This window comes from Mustelus asterias, chromosome 13, assembly GCF_964213995.1.
Source record: "Mustelus asterias chromosome 13, sMusAst1.hap1.1, whole genome shotgun sequence".
Taxonomy (NCBI): Eukaryota; Metazoa; Chordata; class Chondrichthyes; order Carcharhiniformes; family Triakidae; genus Mustelus; species Mustelus asterias.
The window spans coordinates 76919543-76936296 of record NC_135813.1 but is presented as its reverse complement, the minus strand read 5'-3'; the positions used below and the strand labels follow the sequence as shown (position 1 = coordinate 76936296).

Sequence of the window (16754 nt, the reverse complement as noted above, 5' to 3'; positions counted from 1 at the left end):
TGTCTGTATAAAGAACTCTGTTCCAGAAGCAAGATTCGCTACTTCTTCAAAATGTTACTTTTCTTTTGTTTCCCCCCCCCCGCCAATGCTGAATGAGTCCCATTTTCGCAAAATAATCTGCAACTGTCCAGTTTTGAACAAAATCTGAGTTTATTTGCCTCAGGAATTCCAAAGTCAAGCTCCTTCAATAAAAGGAGGCAGAGAGGGGGCAGTGATTCAACCCCAATGTGACATTAACAAAAGCGAGCCCTAAAGTTTATTTATTGGTGTCACAAGTAGGCTTACATTAACACTGCAATGAAGTTACTGTGAGAGTCCCCTAGTCGCCATACTCTGGCGCCTGTTCGGGTACACTAAGGGAGAATTTAGCATGGCCAATGCACCTAACCAGCACGTTTTTCAGACTGTGGGAGGAAACTGGAGCACCCGGAGGGAACCCAACAGACACAGGGAGAACGTGCAAACTCCCCACAGACAGTGACTCAAGCCAGGAATTGAACTCAGGTCCTTGGAGCTGTGAGGCAGCAGTGCTAACCACTGTGCCACTGTGCAGAGATCCGCGTGTGAGAGCTCGGATAGAGTCTATATACCTCGGTTTCACTGATATCGTTTAGTTTTCGATGACTGGGTTTTAACTGCACAGCCCATCTCCTGTGCACTCTATTCACACTGCTGGACATGCAATTGGAATCACACCCTAGTGAGGGAACAAATCATGAGCATTTTCTAAGCCAAAACTGAAGGCTGAGTTCCAAGTGGCCATGGGTTCTTGCCAATGGTTGGAAAATTGCAGCATTCTCGTGGATACAGATATTCATGCTGTTTAAGGGCAGCACGATGGCACAGTGGTTAGCACTGCTGCCTCACAGTGCCAGGGTCCCGGGTTCAATTCCAGCCTTGAGTCACTGTCTGTGTGGAGTTTGCACATTCTCTCCATATCTGCGTGGGTTTCCTCCGGGTGCTCCGGTTTCCTCCCACAGTCCAAACACGTGCATTTTAGGTTGATTGACCATGCTAAATTGTCCTTTAGTGCCAGAGGGTTAGCAGGGTAAATATATGGGGTTACGGGGATAGGGCGTGGGTGGGATTGTTGTCAGTGCAGGCTAGATCGGCTGAATGGCCTCCTTCTGCACTGCAGGGATTCCAACATTCTATGATTTAGAAAGAGCTGGCAGTTACAAAGCACCTCTATTATCCGGTATGTTATATAACTATATCTACTCAACATACTGCATGGGCCCAGTTTTTTAGTTCATAAAATGAAAGCACATTGTGATGTTTTACTACATCAAAGGCGCTATAAAAATAGAAGTTGTTACTGAAACAGCGAATGAAGTTCAAGACCCAGATTACAGGCAATTGAATGCAAACCGGTTATACTGTCCTTTTATATCTGGTGCTTGGCACACCAGAGAATCCAAGCCTACATTCAGACCCATACCAGGGACACATTCCAACCCGCGAATTTTTTCGGGTTGGGAGACGCGCGCGTGCGCCGGTTCGGATTCGCACATGCATTCCCGACACATGAGCGTCTCCCACCGTCGGAGAGCAGGCGTGATCGGGACCACATTGGAAACTGGCGGGAAGACAGGTAAGTACTTTAAATCTATTTTTTATGTAATTTAAATGTGATTATCGAGCCCAGGACTGAATTCTCCGGGCCCGATTGCATCTCGCGCCCACCCAAGAGTATTTCACTCCGGGGAGGTTCAGAGCAGCTCCCCACTTTTGAGGGAACTAGCAGGAGACCCGACTGGAGTGAAATGTGGGGGCGGAATTAGGCCCCCCCCGCCCCCAGCGGTCGGGTGGTGGGGGGTGGTGCTCCCTGGGCATGGGACCTTGGCGGTGCCAGCCTGTGCCCTCTGGCACTGCCCAAGGGGCAAAGTGCCCATGCCCAGGGGGCATCTTGGCACTGCCCACCAGGCTTGGGGCAGTGCTAATGGGGCGGGGCCTAGGGGCCAGTGCCAAGGGGGCAGGGCATGTTGTGGACAGGGCTGAGGGACAAATGGTGGGGGTAGGGGGTCCCGCTGCCACTCTGCATGGGGATCGGTTGGGGCTGGAGGGAGGTCAGCGATCGGGGCTGGCTGGGAGGCGGTGTCGGCCTCCTGGAGTGACATCCCCCCCCCACTCCCCCCCCCCGGCCTGTTGTGTGGGGGGGTCTACCTCCCGTGAGGGGGGTTCTGTCTCCCGTGCGGGGGTCTGCCTCCTGTGGGGGGGGGGGGGGGGGGATCTGCCGGGGTGGGGGGTGCTGGAGATCGGAGCACTCTGAGATGGGGTTCGGGGCTGGCCTGGTAATGGGTGGGGGGGGCACGATCAGGCCCTGGGTGGGGTGGAGGGGCAGCGGTGCAAGGGTCCCGGGCTCGCCAGCGATCGAGCTGGCCAGCAAACTGCAGGCTGACAGTGCGGGGCCACTGTGCATGCACAGAATTCTGGGACTGTCAGACTCCGGCGTGAATAGGCACCCCCCCCCCCCCCCCCCCCCACCTCCCCCCGAGCTTTTAATGATATCCGGTAGAGGCGGCTGAGGGACTTCACTGGTGCATTCTGGGAGAAGTTGGACCAGCAACATTTACCAAGAAGCGGGAAGCAGAAGATCTGGGTGTCAAGGAGCGGTAAACCCAAAACACTACATGAGTGTTTCCCTCCCTCCCTCCTCCACTCACCAAAAAAAAAGGCCACTGGGAGAAGGTAAAAGTGAAGGTAAGAGTTTTATAAATTTTTTCAAATAATTTAATTGGTGCTTGAAATGTCAGTCAGTGTTGCACTTGTGAGATGTGGGAGATCCGTGACGCTTCCAGCGTCTCGGACGACTATATCTGCAGGAAGTGCACCCAATTGCTGCTCCTTACAGAACGCATGGATAGGTTGGAGCAGCAGTTGGATGCACTTAGGAGCATGAAGGAGGCAGAAAGTGTCATAGATAGGAGCTTTAGAGACGTGGTCACACCGAAGGTGCAGGCAGTTAGATGGGTGACTGCCAGAAGGGGCAGGCAGTCCTGTGACCTGTGGTCATCCCTCTCTCTAACAAGTACCATTTTGGATACTGTTGGGGGAGATGGGCTATCAGGGGATACCAGCAGCAGCAGCCAAAGCAGTGATACCATGGCTGGCTCTGTTGTTAAGCAGGGAGAGACAAAGAGGACTAGAGCAATAGTTATAGGGCACTCTATAGTTAGGGGTACAGATAGGCACTTCTGTGGATGTGAAAGGGACTCCAGGATGGTATGTTGCCTCCCTGGTGCCAGGGTCCAGGATATCTCTGAACAGACAGAAAGCATTCTGAAGGGAGAGGGTGAACAGCCAGAGGTTGTGGTACATATCGGTACTAACGACATAGGCAGGAAGAGTGATGAGGTCCTGCAGCAGCAGTTTAGGGAGTTAGGTAGAAAGTTAAAAAGCAGGACTTCTGGGGTTGTAATCTCAGGATTACTCCCTGTGCCACGTGCTAGTGAGGCCAGGAATAGGCAGATAGTGCAGCTCAACACGTGGCTAAACAGCTGGTGTAGGAGGGAGGGTTTCAGATATCTGGACCATTGGGGTCTCTTGCATGGCAGATGGGACCTGGACAAGAAGGACGGGTTGCATCTAAACTGGAGGGGCACAAATATTCCGGCTGGGAGGTTTGCTAGTGTCACACGGGAGGATTTAAACTAGTTTGGCAGGGGGGTGGGAACCAAAGCAAAGGTGAATTAGCTGAAGGGGAATGAGAGAGTAGGGTCAGTAAGACTCAGAGAAACAGCAGGCAGGGTGGGGTTGCAAATCAGAGAGGGTCTGGTGGACTGGAGTGCATTTGTTTCAATGCGAGAAGTGTAACAGGTAAGGCAGATGAACTTAGAGCTTGGATGAGTACTGGAAACTATGATGTAGTTGCCATCACAGAGACTTGGTTAAGGGAAGGACAGGATTGGCAGCTTAACATTCCAGGATATAGATGTTTCAGGTGTGATAGAGGGAGATGTAAAAGGGGTGGAGGGGTTGCACTACTGGTTAAGGAGAATATCACAGCTGTACTCCGGGAGGACACCTCGGAGGGCTCATACAGCGAGGCAATATGGGTAGAGCTCAGGAATAGGAAAGGTGTAGTCACAATGTTGGGGGTTTACTATAGGCCACCCAACTGCCAGTGGGAGATTGAGGAACAGATGTGTAGGCAGATTTTGGCAAGGTGTAAAAGTAACAGGGTTGTTGTGGTGGGAGATTTTAATTTTCCCTATATTGACTGGGACTCACTTAGTGCTAGGGGCATGGATGGGGCAGAGTTTGTGAGGAGCATCCAAGAAGGCTTCCTGAAACAGTATGTAGATAGTCCAACTAGGGAAGGGGCCATACTGGACCTGGTATTGGGGAATGAGCCCGGCCAGGTGGTCGATGTTTCAGTAGGGGAACAGTTCGGGAACAGTGACCACAATTCAGTAAGCTTTAAGGTACTGATGGATAAAGATAAATGTAGTCCTCAAGTTAAGGTGCTAAACTGGGGGAAGGCTAATTACAACAATATTAGGCAGGGACTGAAGAATGTAGATTGGGGGCAGATGTTTGAGGGCAAATCAACATCTGGCATGTGGGAGGCTTTCAAGTGTAAGTTGATAGGGATTCAGGACCGGCACATTCCTGCAAGGATGAAGGATAAGTAGGCAATTTGGGAACCTTAGATAACGAGAGATATTGTGAACCTAGTCAAAGAGAAAAAGGAAGCATGTCAAAGCTAGGAGGCTGGGAACACACGAAGCAAGTGTGGAATACAAGGAAAGTAGGAAGAAACTTAAGCAAGGAGTAAGAAGAGCTAAAAGGGGTCACAAAAAAGCATTGGCCAGCAGGATTAAGGAAAATCCCAAGGCTTTTTACACATATATAAAGAGCAAGGGGGTAGCCAGAGAGAGGGTTGGCCCACTCAAGGACAAGGGAGAGAATCTATGCGTGGAGCCAGAGGAAATGGGCGAGGTATTAAATGAGTACTTTGCGTCAGTATTCAGCAAAGAGAAGGACTTGGTGGATGATGAGTCTGGGAAAGGATGTGTAGATAGTTTGAGTCATGTTGAGATCAAAAAGGAGGAGGTATTGGGGTTCTTGAGAAACATCAAGGTAGACAAGTCTCCAGGGCCTGATGGGATATACCCCAGAATACTGAGAGAGGCAAGAGAGGAAATTGCTGGGGCCTTGAGAGAAATCTCTGTATCCTCACTGGCTACAGGGGAGGTCCCAGAGGATTGGAGAATAGCCAATGTTGTTCCTTTGTTTAAAAAGGATAGCAAGAATAATCCAGGTAATTACAGGCCGGTGAGCCTTACATCAGTGGTAGGGAAATTATTGGAGAGGATTTTTCAAGACAGGATTTATTCCCACTTGGAAATAAGTGGACGTATGAGTGAGAGGCAACATGGTTTTGTGAAGGGGAGGTCATGTCTCACAAACTTGATCCAGTTTTTCAAGGAAGTGACGAAGATGATTGATGAGGGTAGGGCAGTGGATGTTGTCTACATGGACTTCAGTAAGGCCTTTGACAAGGTCCGTCATGGCAGACTGGTGCAGAAGGTGAAGTCGCATGGGATCAGAGGTGAGCTTGCAAGGTGGATACAAAACTGGCTCAGTCAAAGAAGACAGAGGGTAGCAGTGGAAGGGTGCATTTCTGAATGGAGGGCTGTGACAAGTGGTGTTCCTCAGGGATCAGTGCTGGGACCTTTGCTGTTTGTAATATATAGAAATGATTTGGAGGAAAATGTAACTGGATTGATTAGTAAGTTTGCGGATGACACAAAGGTTGGTGATTTGCAGATAGCGATGAGGACCATCAGAGGATACAGCAGGATATAGATCAGTTGGAGACTTGGGCAGAGAGATGGCAGATGGAGTTTAATCTGGAAAAATGTGAGGTAATGCATTTTAGAACATAGAACATAGATCTCGGTGTCCATGTGCATAGATCCCTAAAAGTTGGCACTCAGGTTGGCAGGGTTGTTAAGAAGGCGTACGGAGTGTTAGCTTTTATTGGTAGAGGGATTGAGTTTCAGAGCCAGGACGTCATGTTGCAGCTGTACAAAACTCTGGTGTGGCCGCACTTGGATTATTGCGTACAGTTCTGGTCATCGCATTATAGAAAGGATGTGGAAGCATTGGAAAGGGTGCAGAGAAGATTTACTAGGATGCTGCTTGGTATGGTGGGAAGGTCTTATGAGGAAAGGCTGTGGGACTTGAGGTTGTTTTCGTTAGAGAGAAGAAGGTTAAGAGGTGACTTAATAGAGGCATACAAGATGATCAGTGGATTAGACAGGGTGGATAGTGTGAGCCTTTTTCCTCAGATGGTGATAGCTAGCATGAGGGGACATAGCTTTAAATTGAGGGGTGATAGATATAGGACAGATGTCAGAGGTAGGTTCTTCACTCAGAGAGTAGTAAGGGCGTGGAATGCCCTGCCTGCAGCAGTAGTGGACTCGCCAACATTAAGGGCATTTAAATGGTCATTGGATAAACATATGGATGATATTGGAATAGTGTAGGTTAGATGGGCTTTAGATTGGTTTCACTGGTCGGCGCAACATCGAGGGCTGAAGGGCCTGTACTGCGCTGTAATGTTCTATGTTCTATGCCTTCATCGGCTGGGGTATTGAGTTTAAAAATTGGCAAGTCATGTTGACGCTTTATAGAACCTTAGTGAGGCCGCACTTGGAATATAGTGTTCAATTCTGGTCGCCACACTACCAGAAGGATGTGGGGGCTTTGGAGAAGGTACAGAAAAGATTTACCAGGATGTTGCCTGGTATGGAGGGCATTCACTATGAGGAGAGGTTGGAGAAACTTGGTTTGTTCTCACTGGAGCGACTGAGGTTGAGAGGAGACCTGATAGAAGTCTACAAGATTATGAGGGGCATGGGCAAAGTGGATAGTCAGAAGCTTTTTCCCAGGGTGGAAGAGTCAATTACTAGGGGGCACAGGTTTAAGGTGCGAGGGGAAAGGTTTAAAGGAGATGTATGAGGCAGATTTTTACACAGAGAGTGGTGGGTGCCTGGAACTCGTTGCCGGGGGAGGTAGTGGAAGCGGATACGGTAGTGACTTTTAAGGGGCGTCTTGACAAGTACATGAATGAGATGGGAATAGAGGGGTGTGGTCCCCGGAAGGGTACAGGGTTTTAGTTCAGCCAGGCAGCATGGTCGGTGCAGGCTTGGAGGGCCGAAGGGCCTGTTCCTGTGCTGTAATTTTCTTTGTTCTTTGATATTCACGACTAGGACCTGTGCATTGCACAAAATGTGGGAGATTTGAGTCTGAACTCCCACTGAAAAAACAATCATGAATTACACCATTTTTCCCGCCAATTCAGCACTTGGAATGTTTTTGGGAGTATCACCTCCATATTTTCTCTTCCACATTGGTACGACAGATCAAAGTTAAAGCCAAGACAGTGGGTTGCCAATTTCCCAAACTGACTTGGATCAACCTTATAATGCCTAATCTAATTCAAGAATCGAGGTTCTTAGCACCTGGTACCATGAAGGAGGACATATGTGAAAGCAGATAGAGACAGGGAATAGAAAACCAGCTCATTTCCCAGTAGCACAATTTTGGCTGAGAGCTTGCATTTGAAAACACAGTCAGTGGTCGTAGAATCATAGAATCCCTACAATGCAGAAGGAGGCCATTCAGCCCATCAAGCTTGCACCAACAACAATCCAGCCCTATCCATGTAACCCCACCATGTTTACCCTTCTAATCCTCCTGATGCTAAGAGGCAATTTAGCATGGCCAATCAACCTAACACGCACTTCTTTGGATTGTGGGAGGAAACCGGAGTCACGTGGTTAAAAAAAATCCAATCAAAATATAAGTCTGTTTGATTTTGAAACGCTCATGAGTTGAGGTTATGATTTGTAAGTCACTAAATGTCCACAACAGAAAAAAGAAGCTCAGTTAAAGAAGGAGATGCATGTTGATAACTGGCTGGCAAACACATCCAACTTGTTCACAGTCATGCCAACAATTTTAATCAGCAGTATACATTTTTCACAGACATTCAAAGAGATTGGAGTCCAAATTGTTTCCAGACAACTTTATTTTCCCTCAGAATTTACCAATATGAAAAGAAGTTAGGGAGAACTGTAGGTCAACACCAAATCCCATCTCACATCAAATTATCCAGTCCTCACAGAATTGGGTGTTATTTTCTTCTCAATTGATGAAATCTCTAATTTTCTGATCGAAGTTATTATTTCAAGATTGGTCTTGCCTTAGATTTCTTTTCCCGTGTACAGCAGTGCTAGTCAGCTCCATGTAGAGAGTGCACGTTAGATTGAGGAATGTGCCCTACACTTAAATATTAAATAGCAAAAACGTGTAGTGTAATGATAGCACTCCCTCAGGATTGGAGCTGGAATTTCACATCTTTCACACATAACTTGTGTCTACCTTCCATTTTATCAAAGGTGAATCGTAGAAAGTTTAATGTTTATTTATTCGTGTCACTACTAGGCTTACATTAACACTGCAATGAAGTTACTGTGAAAATCCCTAGTCGCCGCACTCCGGCGCCTGTTCGGATACACTGAGGGAGAACTTAGCACGGCCAATGCACCTAACCAGCACATCTTTGGGCTGTGGGAGGAAACCGGAGCACCCAGAGGAAATCCACACAGATACGGGGAGAACTTGCAGACTCCGCACAGACAGTGACCCAAGCCAGGAATCGAACCTGGGTCGCTGGCGCTGTGAGGCAGCAATGCTAACCACAATGAGCTGCTTTACTTCACAGCAAGTGAACATAGGCAGCTGTTCAGGCTCAAATGCTTCAATCAGCACAACCCATACTCCCAGAAGACGACAAAATAATATTGGCCCAGAACATCCGGTCTCTGGGGATCCATCACCCTGGTGGTACCCCAGAAGATACACTGGGGGATCCTACACCCAATGGCATCAGGCAAGAACTGCACGGGAGTTACCCAGGAAGTTTAAACTTCTGATGGGCAATTATTCTACACTGGGAGCCATCCAAAACTCTGATTTAAATCAGACACTTTGGATGGTTTTGGCTCTCTCAGCAGAATCGTTACCCAGGAAAAGTTAGAAGGATTAAAACCACTTGTAATGCCTGGGCTCTTGGCTAACTATATTACTGACCCCAACAACCCTCCCACATTGATTCACCCACCCCCAGCTACACCCTTTTGCCTCAAGCATTTTTGGATCCCTCCCCTCCCTCTGACCACCCTCCCCCAACTACACTCTGCCACCATCCCCCATCCTGATTACCACCCCTGACTCTCACAGCCCTGCTTTCTATCCTCCCCATTGCCTGACTACCCTCCCAACCCCCCAGACTATAGCCCACCATTCGATTACCAGTCTCAGCTTCCCCCATCACATTGCACCCTGAACTTGGAAGGACTCAGGAACCAGGTACGCCGTACATTTCTCACCAGGCCCAGTCTGCAGCCCCAGACAAAGGTAAGACAAAAGGGGTGAACTGGCAATCTGACTGCGATTGTCACTTTATGCAAGTCCTGGTCCATACTGGTTCCCCACATCAGTGTTTAAAATAATTTAACTTGGGCGGCACAGTGGCACAGTGGTTAGCACTGCTGCCTCACAGTGCCAGGGACCTGGGTTCGATTCCCTGCTTTGGTCACTGTCTGTGCAGAGTCTGCACGTTCTCTCCGTGTCTGCGTGGGTTTCCTCCGGGTGCTCTGGTTTTCTTCCACAATCCGAAAGACGTGTTGGTTAGGTAAATTGGCCATGCTAAATTCTCCCTCAGTGTACCCAAACAAGCGCTGGAGTGTGGAGACCGGGGGATTTTCACAGTAAATTCATTGCAGTGTTAATGTAAGCCTACTTGTGATACTAATGAATAAACTTTAAACTTTAACTTCAAATTGGTCTTAATCATAGAAGAATCATAGAACCCCCTACAGTGCAGAAGGGGGCCATTTGGCCTATTGAGCCTGCACTGACAACAATCACACCCAGGCCCTATCCTGCGTGATCCCACAAATTGACCCTATTAGACCCCCTGACGCTAAGGGCATGGCCAATCCACCTAACCCGCACATCTTTGGGCATGAACCTTCTAAATGAGACAAAAACAAATGCCAGCTTACAAAAGCTCTGATCGCAAGTGAATAGTTTGGTACATTTCCATAACCTGGGGGAGTATCAATACAAGACTATACCTGATTACTGGCCAGGACCAGGCAGCTTCAGACACAACAGGGATGAAATGCTTAGTGATTGCAGAGACAAGTTAATGAATTGCTTTCTTGGAGGCAACAATTGCAATGTCAAAACAATTAACATTTTCATCATCTCTCGTCTCAGTTGTTTCCTTAAAAAAATATTTTCTGAATACAATTTACTAACATGAAGCTACCATTTAAATGCAGTGACTTTCCCAATTCTTCTGTGGAAAAAATGGCTAAAAGTTCCCCAGATGTGAGCCATACTATTCTGCCAACACTTTGCAATGGTAAACTACATGACATAGAATGACAGAGAACCCAGCTGAGTTTCCTTCCATTCTTCTTCAGCTAATTCTTACACCACATTCCTACCACACAAACCCTCTATTGCCTCCTCTCTCATATGCTTATCTAGGCTCCCCTTAAATGTATCTTCACTACTCAACACAAACACCTTGCCACTTGGGTAAAGATATTTCCTCTGAATTCCCCACTTAATTTCTTGGTGACTATCTTATATTGATGTCCTCTAATTCATGTTGCCCTCCACAAGTGGGAATATTCTACTGGGCCAATGCTATCCAAACATTTCCCAATTTTAAAGGCCTCTATTAGGTTATATCTCACCCTTCTCTTTTTAAGAGGAAAGTAACCCTGGCTGTGTGCCCTTTCCTGATTGGTATAACCTTATATTGCTGATATCATCCTTGTAGATCTACTTTGCACCCATTCCTGTGCCTCTGCATCCTTTTTATAACATGCTAACCAGAAATGAACATGGCACCCCAAGTATTGTCTAACCAAGGTTCAATACAAGCTTGGCATAACTTCTCAACTTCAAATTTAGAAGTAGTAGCGTGATATCGCCAAGAGCTCATTCCTTCACACCTTGTCTTGCACTTTCCTCCTTAGTTGCGTGTTGGAATTTCCCATTTACAATTTCAATGAGCAATCTTACTCGGGAAAATATTGCAGGAAGTCGTTTCCCTTTCCTTCCTTGTGCGTTTAAAGAAAACACAAATTATTTTCCCAATAGATCCGCCCGCCACCTGCAAATAGCTGTCAACCCTTGAGTTCTAGCTTCTCCACCATCATCACAGCTAGAATACTGCATGCAGTTCTGGCTGCCACACAATAGGAAGGGTGTGACCGCACTGGAAAGGGTACATAGGAGGAGACTCAATAGGATATTGCCTGGGTTGGAGCTTTTCAGCTATGAAGAGAGAGGCTGGCTATGCTGGGGTTGTTCTCCTTAGAGCAGAGAAGGCTGAGGGGGGAAATGATCGAGGTGTACAAAATTATGAGGGACATAGGTAGGGTAGGGACTCAAAAAAAAGCATGAACAAGCATCTCCTGAGGTCCCATGTCATTCTACTACCCTGTATTAGAAAGTGTCTCGAAAAGAACCTCCGTGCATTGTTTTTCAAAAGAGCCTTATTAAGCTGCATCCCCTTTTTCGTGATGTGTTGACCCCAGCGCTCCTCCACCTCATTACGTTTCAAACAGTGTGTGACCTCTTTATTTCTTGTACCGGGGCGGCACGGTAGCACAGTGGTTAGCACTGCTGCTTCACAGCTCCAGGGACCTGGGTTCGATTCTCGGCTTGGGTCACTGTCTGTGTGGAGTTTGCACATTCTCCTCGTGTCTGCGTGGGTTTCCTCCGGGTGCTCCGGTTTCCTCCCACAGTCCAAAGATGTGCGGATTAGGTTGATTGGCCATGCTAAAATTGCCCCTTAGTGTCCTGGGATGGGTAGATTAGAGGGATTAGTCGGTAAAATATGTAGGGATATGGGGGTAGGGCCTGGGTGGGATTGTGGTCGGTGCAGACTCGATGGGCCGAATGGCCTCTTTCTGTACTGTAGGGTTTCTATGATTTCTATGATTCAAATTATAACTTCATACTTATCTATGTTGAAACTAATTCACTAATTAGATGTCCCTTCTGCAATTTTATTAATGCCTTCTCGATAAATATGGAATTGCAATGCCTCAGAATTCTGATATCACATGGCAACAAAAAATTGAAAATTACTGAATACTATTAAAATGCAATTATTTTACTTTGAAATGTAATCCCCTTTCTCAAGCTAAAAAAGCTTGTTTATCAGAGCTTGATTTCTGTTGATATATCATAGTCAGCCTCAGTTATAGAATCATAGAATCCCTACAGTTCTGAAGGAGGCCATTCGGCCCCATTTAGTCTGCACTGGCAACAGTCCCACCCAGGTTCTAACCCCGTAACTCCATGTATTTACCCTACCCTAACACTAAGGGGCAATTTAGCATGGCCAATCAACCTAACCTGCACATCTTTGGAGTGTGGGAGGGAATCGGAGCACCCGGAGGAAACCCACCCAGACATGGGGAGAATGTACAAACTCCACACAGACAGTCACCCAAGGCCGGAATTGAAACCGGGTCCTTGGCGTTGTGAGGCAGCAGTGCTAACCACTGTGCCACCGTGCCACCTCACTTGTCAGTTGTCAAAATAAGAGGAAAAATAGGAAATTATCGTAGTGTTTACAAGTCACAATATACAGTAGATCCTCTTCATGTATCTCTGATGTTGAGTGCACACAATCAGCCAAGCCTCTGGACAATAAAGAACTTTACCCAGGAGGGGGTTATTGCAGTTACATCTGTACTGGAAGGAGCGAGGTCCACGTAGCGTGGAGATCAATTCATGATTTCACTCGACATCAATGTGACACTTCAGCAGCATGTATGTGGTTGCAGCCAGCTAGCAATCAATACAACTCAAAATGCTTTCAGTTTAGTCTTGGTGTTATTTTTCCAAACTGTTGCCAATGGCTTTTCAGCCTGAATAAGTCCTAATTTTAACCTAACCTGCCCGACTTCAATGGAGTGTAAAAACAGTTTGTAAAATGGTCATCCGGTCAGGAATATAATTCTGTCTGGAGCTTCTATTTCTTTCCAACGTAAATAGTTTATATAATAACCAGGTGCCAGAATTTTCGTTAAAAAAAACAGAAAATGCTGGATAAACTCAACAGGTTTGGAGATTCTGACCTTTGTTTTTATTTCAGATTTCCAGCATTTGCAGTATTTTGCTATTAAGCCAGTAGTTTTTTAGTGTTCACTAACTGCGTGCACAAGGGACATAATGTTCCTTACATTGTACATCATTTGCACTCAAAAGCGCTCATTCAGCCATCATTTGACATCCCAAGTCCTGATCAACTAACATCATTAGTTCTTAACTGCTATCAACAGCACTCAAGCTACATCGTCAGTGATCATTTGACTGCCTTCAAAATGCTCTGAAGCATTTAACTGACATCAAAGTCGATCAGCGTTTTGTTGGGGAATAAATATTTGGAGTGCTAGCAATCCTATTGGTTCTATTGGGTCTAACATACATGTCTAACATATATGTAAGCTTTATAGGCACAATGTGGCTCCAGAAGGATGGGAAAATCCTGCCGGTAACATTCTGGCCCCCACATTTTTACACGGTGTTTCCAAACTAACACCATCTTCAGGTTCTGCTCACTGCATTTAAAAACTAATAACTTCTCAGTCACATTCCTTCAGCACAAGTCCGAGCATTTATAGCGAGAATCATGTAAAATTACTGATAATACCACAAGATAGAATTGAAATATATTTCCTATGCAATGCATCAACAGAATCCCTGTCACTAAAAGCGGCGCACAGCTGCGGAGTGTTCTATTCACAATATAGAAATTTTGCAATTTTCATGATTTAACATAACGCGATGAGATATGAAGCCAGTGCGCAAAGTGTTGAAAGTCAGGGAAATGTGGCACTGGATTACATATAAGCCACCCAGAAATTTTGAAAAAAAAAATAATTAAAAACATTCCCTGCTGTCTTGACATAATACTCATAAGAAAATCTTGTTTGCTACTTAAAACTACCACACAAATCTCCTTTGATAACAGGACTGGCATTTTTAAAAGCTGCCTGCAAAAATGCTTTGGGTAATATGATTAAAGCCTTCACTTCTGCACATGTCTTGCAAATCAAGGAAATTACACCTGTCACAGTAGCTTAGCATTATTAACACTATTTTTTTGATCTAGGTGGGTTATTAAGATGCACAAAGACACTACAAATGAAGCTAATTAACACTGTGGCCTGGAACTCGAGTGACAACAGTTTTAAGTTAAAATTTAAGATGACATAATTAAAGAGGGAAGGATTTAAATACAAATTACGGGCAGATTTGCACTAGACTGGAAGCACATACCGACACATCGATGAATTACGCTAGACTTCAAAAGAATTTGGTGTAAGTCTGTTAACCAGGGTCTAACATCTGAAGTGCTTCAGCTGCAGACCATGCATTACCGAGGTGCCGCATCACACAGTCCAGTCACCGAGCCAATACCACTGCAAACTCACAGAAAGTAGGAAATTAAGTCTGTGTCCATTGAGGCATGGGCTGTGGAACAGAACTCTGTTCTTGCACTATGCTATAGTATCAAGCACTACCTAGTCAGATACATCAGAGATTAGAAACACTGCAACTCTTCATACTCAAACCCTACAGCATCCTCCAACCAAAACATTAAAGGGACAACCATTTCTGTTTCAGTCTCCTGACCAGGTAATTCAGTCATTATTACCAATATCCGTCCTGATTTCTTTCCTGAGTGAGGTCTGACAGGTTGTGTTGAATTTTAGGCAGCTTTGTGCTCTGGATTTATCGCCATTAAGTACATACCATTAAGAACGCTGATTCTGTTTAGAGTTATTACAGCAGAGACGCCAATCGGTCTGCGGTGGACTTAAAGCCCACTGAACGAGCAGTGCTCGGACTCATTGGGTCACCCAACTCCTTTAACTCAGGGCAGCTGACCGATGTTGGCATTGAACGAATTGCCAAAACAGAAGCAGAATTATTTAGGAAACGTTGAAGGGCATCAGCAAACAAGATTACCTCCTTTATTTCAGATTTTGAGCTGTCATTTCAATTCTTCTCTCCACCCGCACTTTGCTAACCTCTCGATCCTTGGTCTGCTATTATTCCAGTGAAGCTCAGCTCAGCGAACAGCACCTCACCTTCCAATTACCGGGAGCTACTTTACAGTTCAACAATTTCAGATCCTAACCTCTGCTTCCATTTGTTTTGTTTCTGGGTAGCAACTATTGGCGATAATTTTGTACTATCCATTTACACCTCTAGGCACAAGGAGTCATAAAGCAATACAGCACGGAAACAGACCCTTTGACCCAACAGGTCCATGCCGACCATGGAGCCCTCCCAGCTAGTCCCAATTGTCTGCATTTGGCCCCTATCCCTCTCATTCTTTCTCATCCATGTACTTATCCAAATGCTTTTTAAATGTTGCTATTGAACCTGCCTCAACCTGCCTCTGGCAGCTCATTCCATATACACACCACCCTCTGCGTAAAATAGTTCCACTTTTGAATCTTTCCCCTCTCACCTTAAACCTATGCCCTCCAGTTTTCAATTCCCCTTTCCTGGGAAAAAGACTATATGTGTTCATCCTATCTATGCCGCCATGATTTTATAGACCTCAATAAGGTCACTCCTCATTCTCCTATGTTTAAGGAATAAAGTCCTAGCCTGGTCAACCTCTGCCTTTAACTCAGGCCCATTAGTCCTGGCAACATCCTCGTAAGTCTTCTTCGCACTCTTTCCAGTTTATCAATGTTTTTCCTATAACAGGCTGACCAAAACCGTCCACAATACTCCAAGTGCGGCCTCACCAACGACTTATACAACTGCAACATAATGTCCCAACTCCTATACTCAATGCCCTGACTGATGAAGGCCAGTATGCTAAACACCTTCTTCACCCCTCTGTCTACCTGTGACACCACTTTCAGCGAACTATGTACTTATGCCCCTCAGTCCCTCTTTCCTCAACACTCCCCAAGGTCCTACCATTCGCTCTATAAGTCCTACCCTACATCTTCGTCTCAGTATCACTGCTTTTTTGCCTTGCATCATCATCCCTTTTGTCATTCAATCTCTGCCTTCACCTTCTGCCCTTCTCTTCTTTCCTTCCCCTCCCCATTTTCCTTGCCTCTGTAAATCTGTTACATCTCCAACTTTTCCTTGATCTAATAAAAGACTGTTGACCTAAAATCTCTCTCCCCACATAGACCAGCTACGTTTTCCCAGCATTTTCTGTTCCTATCACTTAAAAATGCAGGCTTATGTCAAAATATTAAGTTATCCACTGAGAATATCCCAAATAAAGTACCGGTTCTGGTACACAACATTCAGGAGAATAGAATGACCCTGATGCACACAACCGTCACTTGATGCCATGCAGTTATGTGATACAATTCAAGTTATTCATGGTCTCCTACCTGCCAGTTGAAGCACCAGGTCTTTTCCGACAAACAACAGTAGCGATGGAGTGTTTCCCACCATTTCCCATCTCCTGTTTAACTTCCCACAAGCTCGGAATGCTGGGTTTTACATTGACAATGTTCACACCTTTTTTTGCTTTCGCCCTGTTGGTGAAAAACATGAACAAAACCAAGAATTAATAAGCTGGATGCATTATGTAACGGGAATCTGAAACTCTAAAACAATACATTGTGATGAAATATTACATATTTCAATAT

At 45.9% G+C, this 16754-nt stretch overlaps 1 protein-coding gene across 1 annotated transcript in view; it reads right to left on the bottom strand.

The window, feature by feature from the left end:
- LOC144502775 (transmembrane protein 132C-like) overlaps window positions 1–16754 on the bottom strand; it is a 1024516-nt gene that overhangs the window by 557019 nt on the left and 450743 nt on the right. Inside the window, exon 3 of the mRNA XM_078227043.1 lies at window positions 16494–16640. Within this exon, the coding sequence (XP_078083169.1) occupies window positions 16494–16640 (147 nt within the window). The remainder of the gene's footprint in view (window positions 1–16493; window positions 16641–16754) is intronic.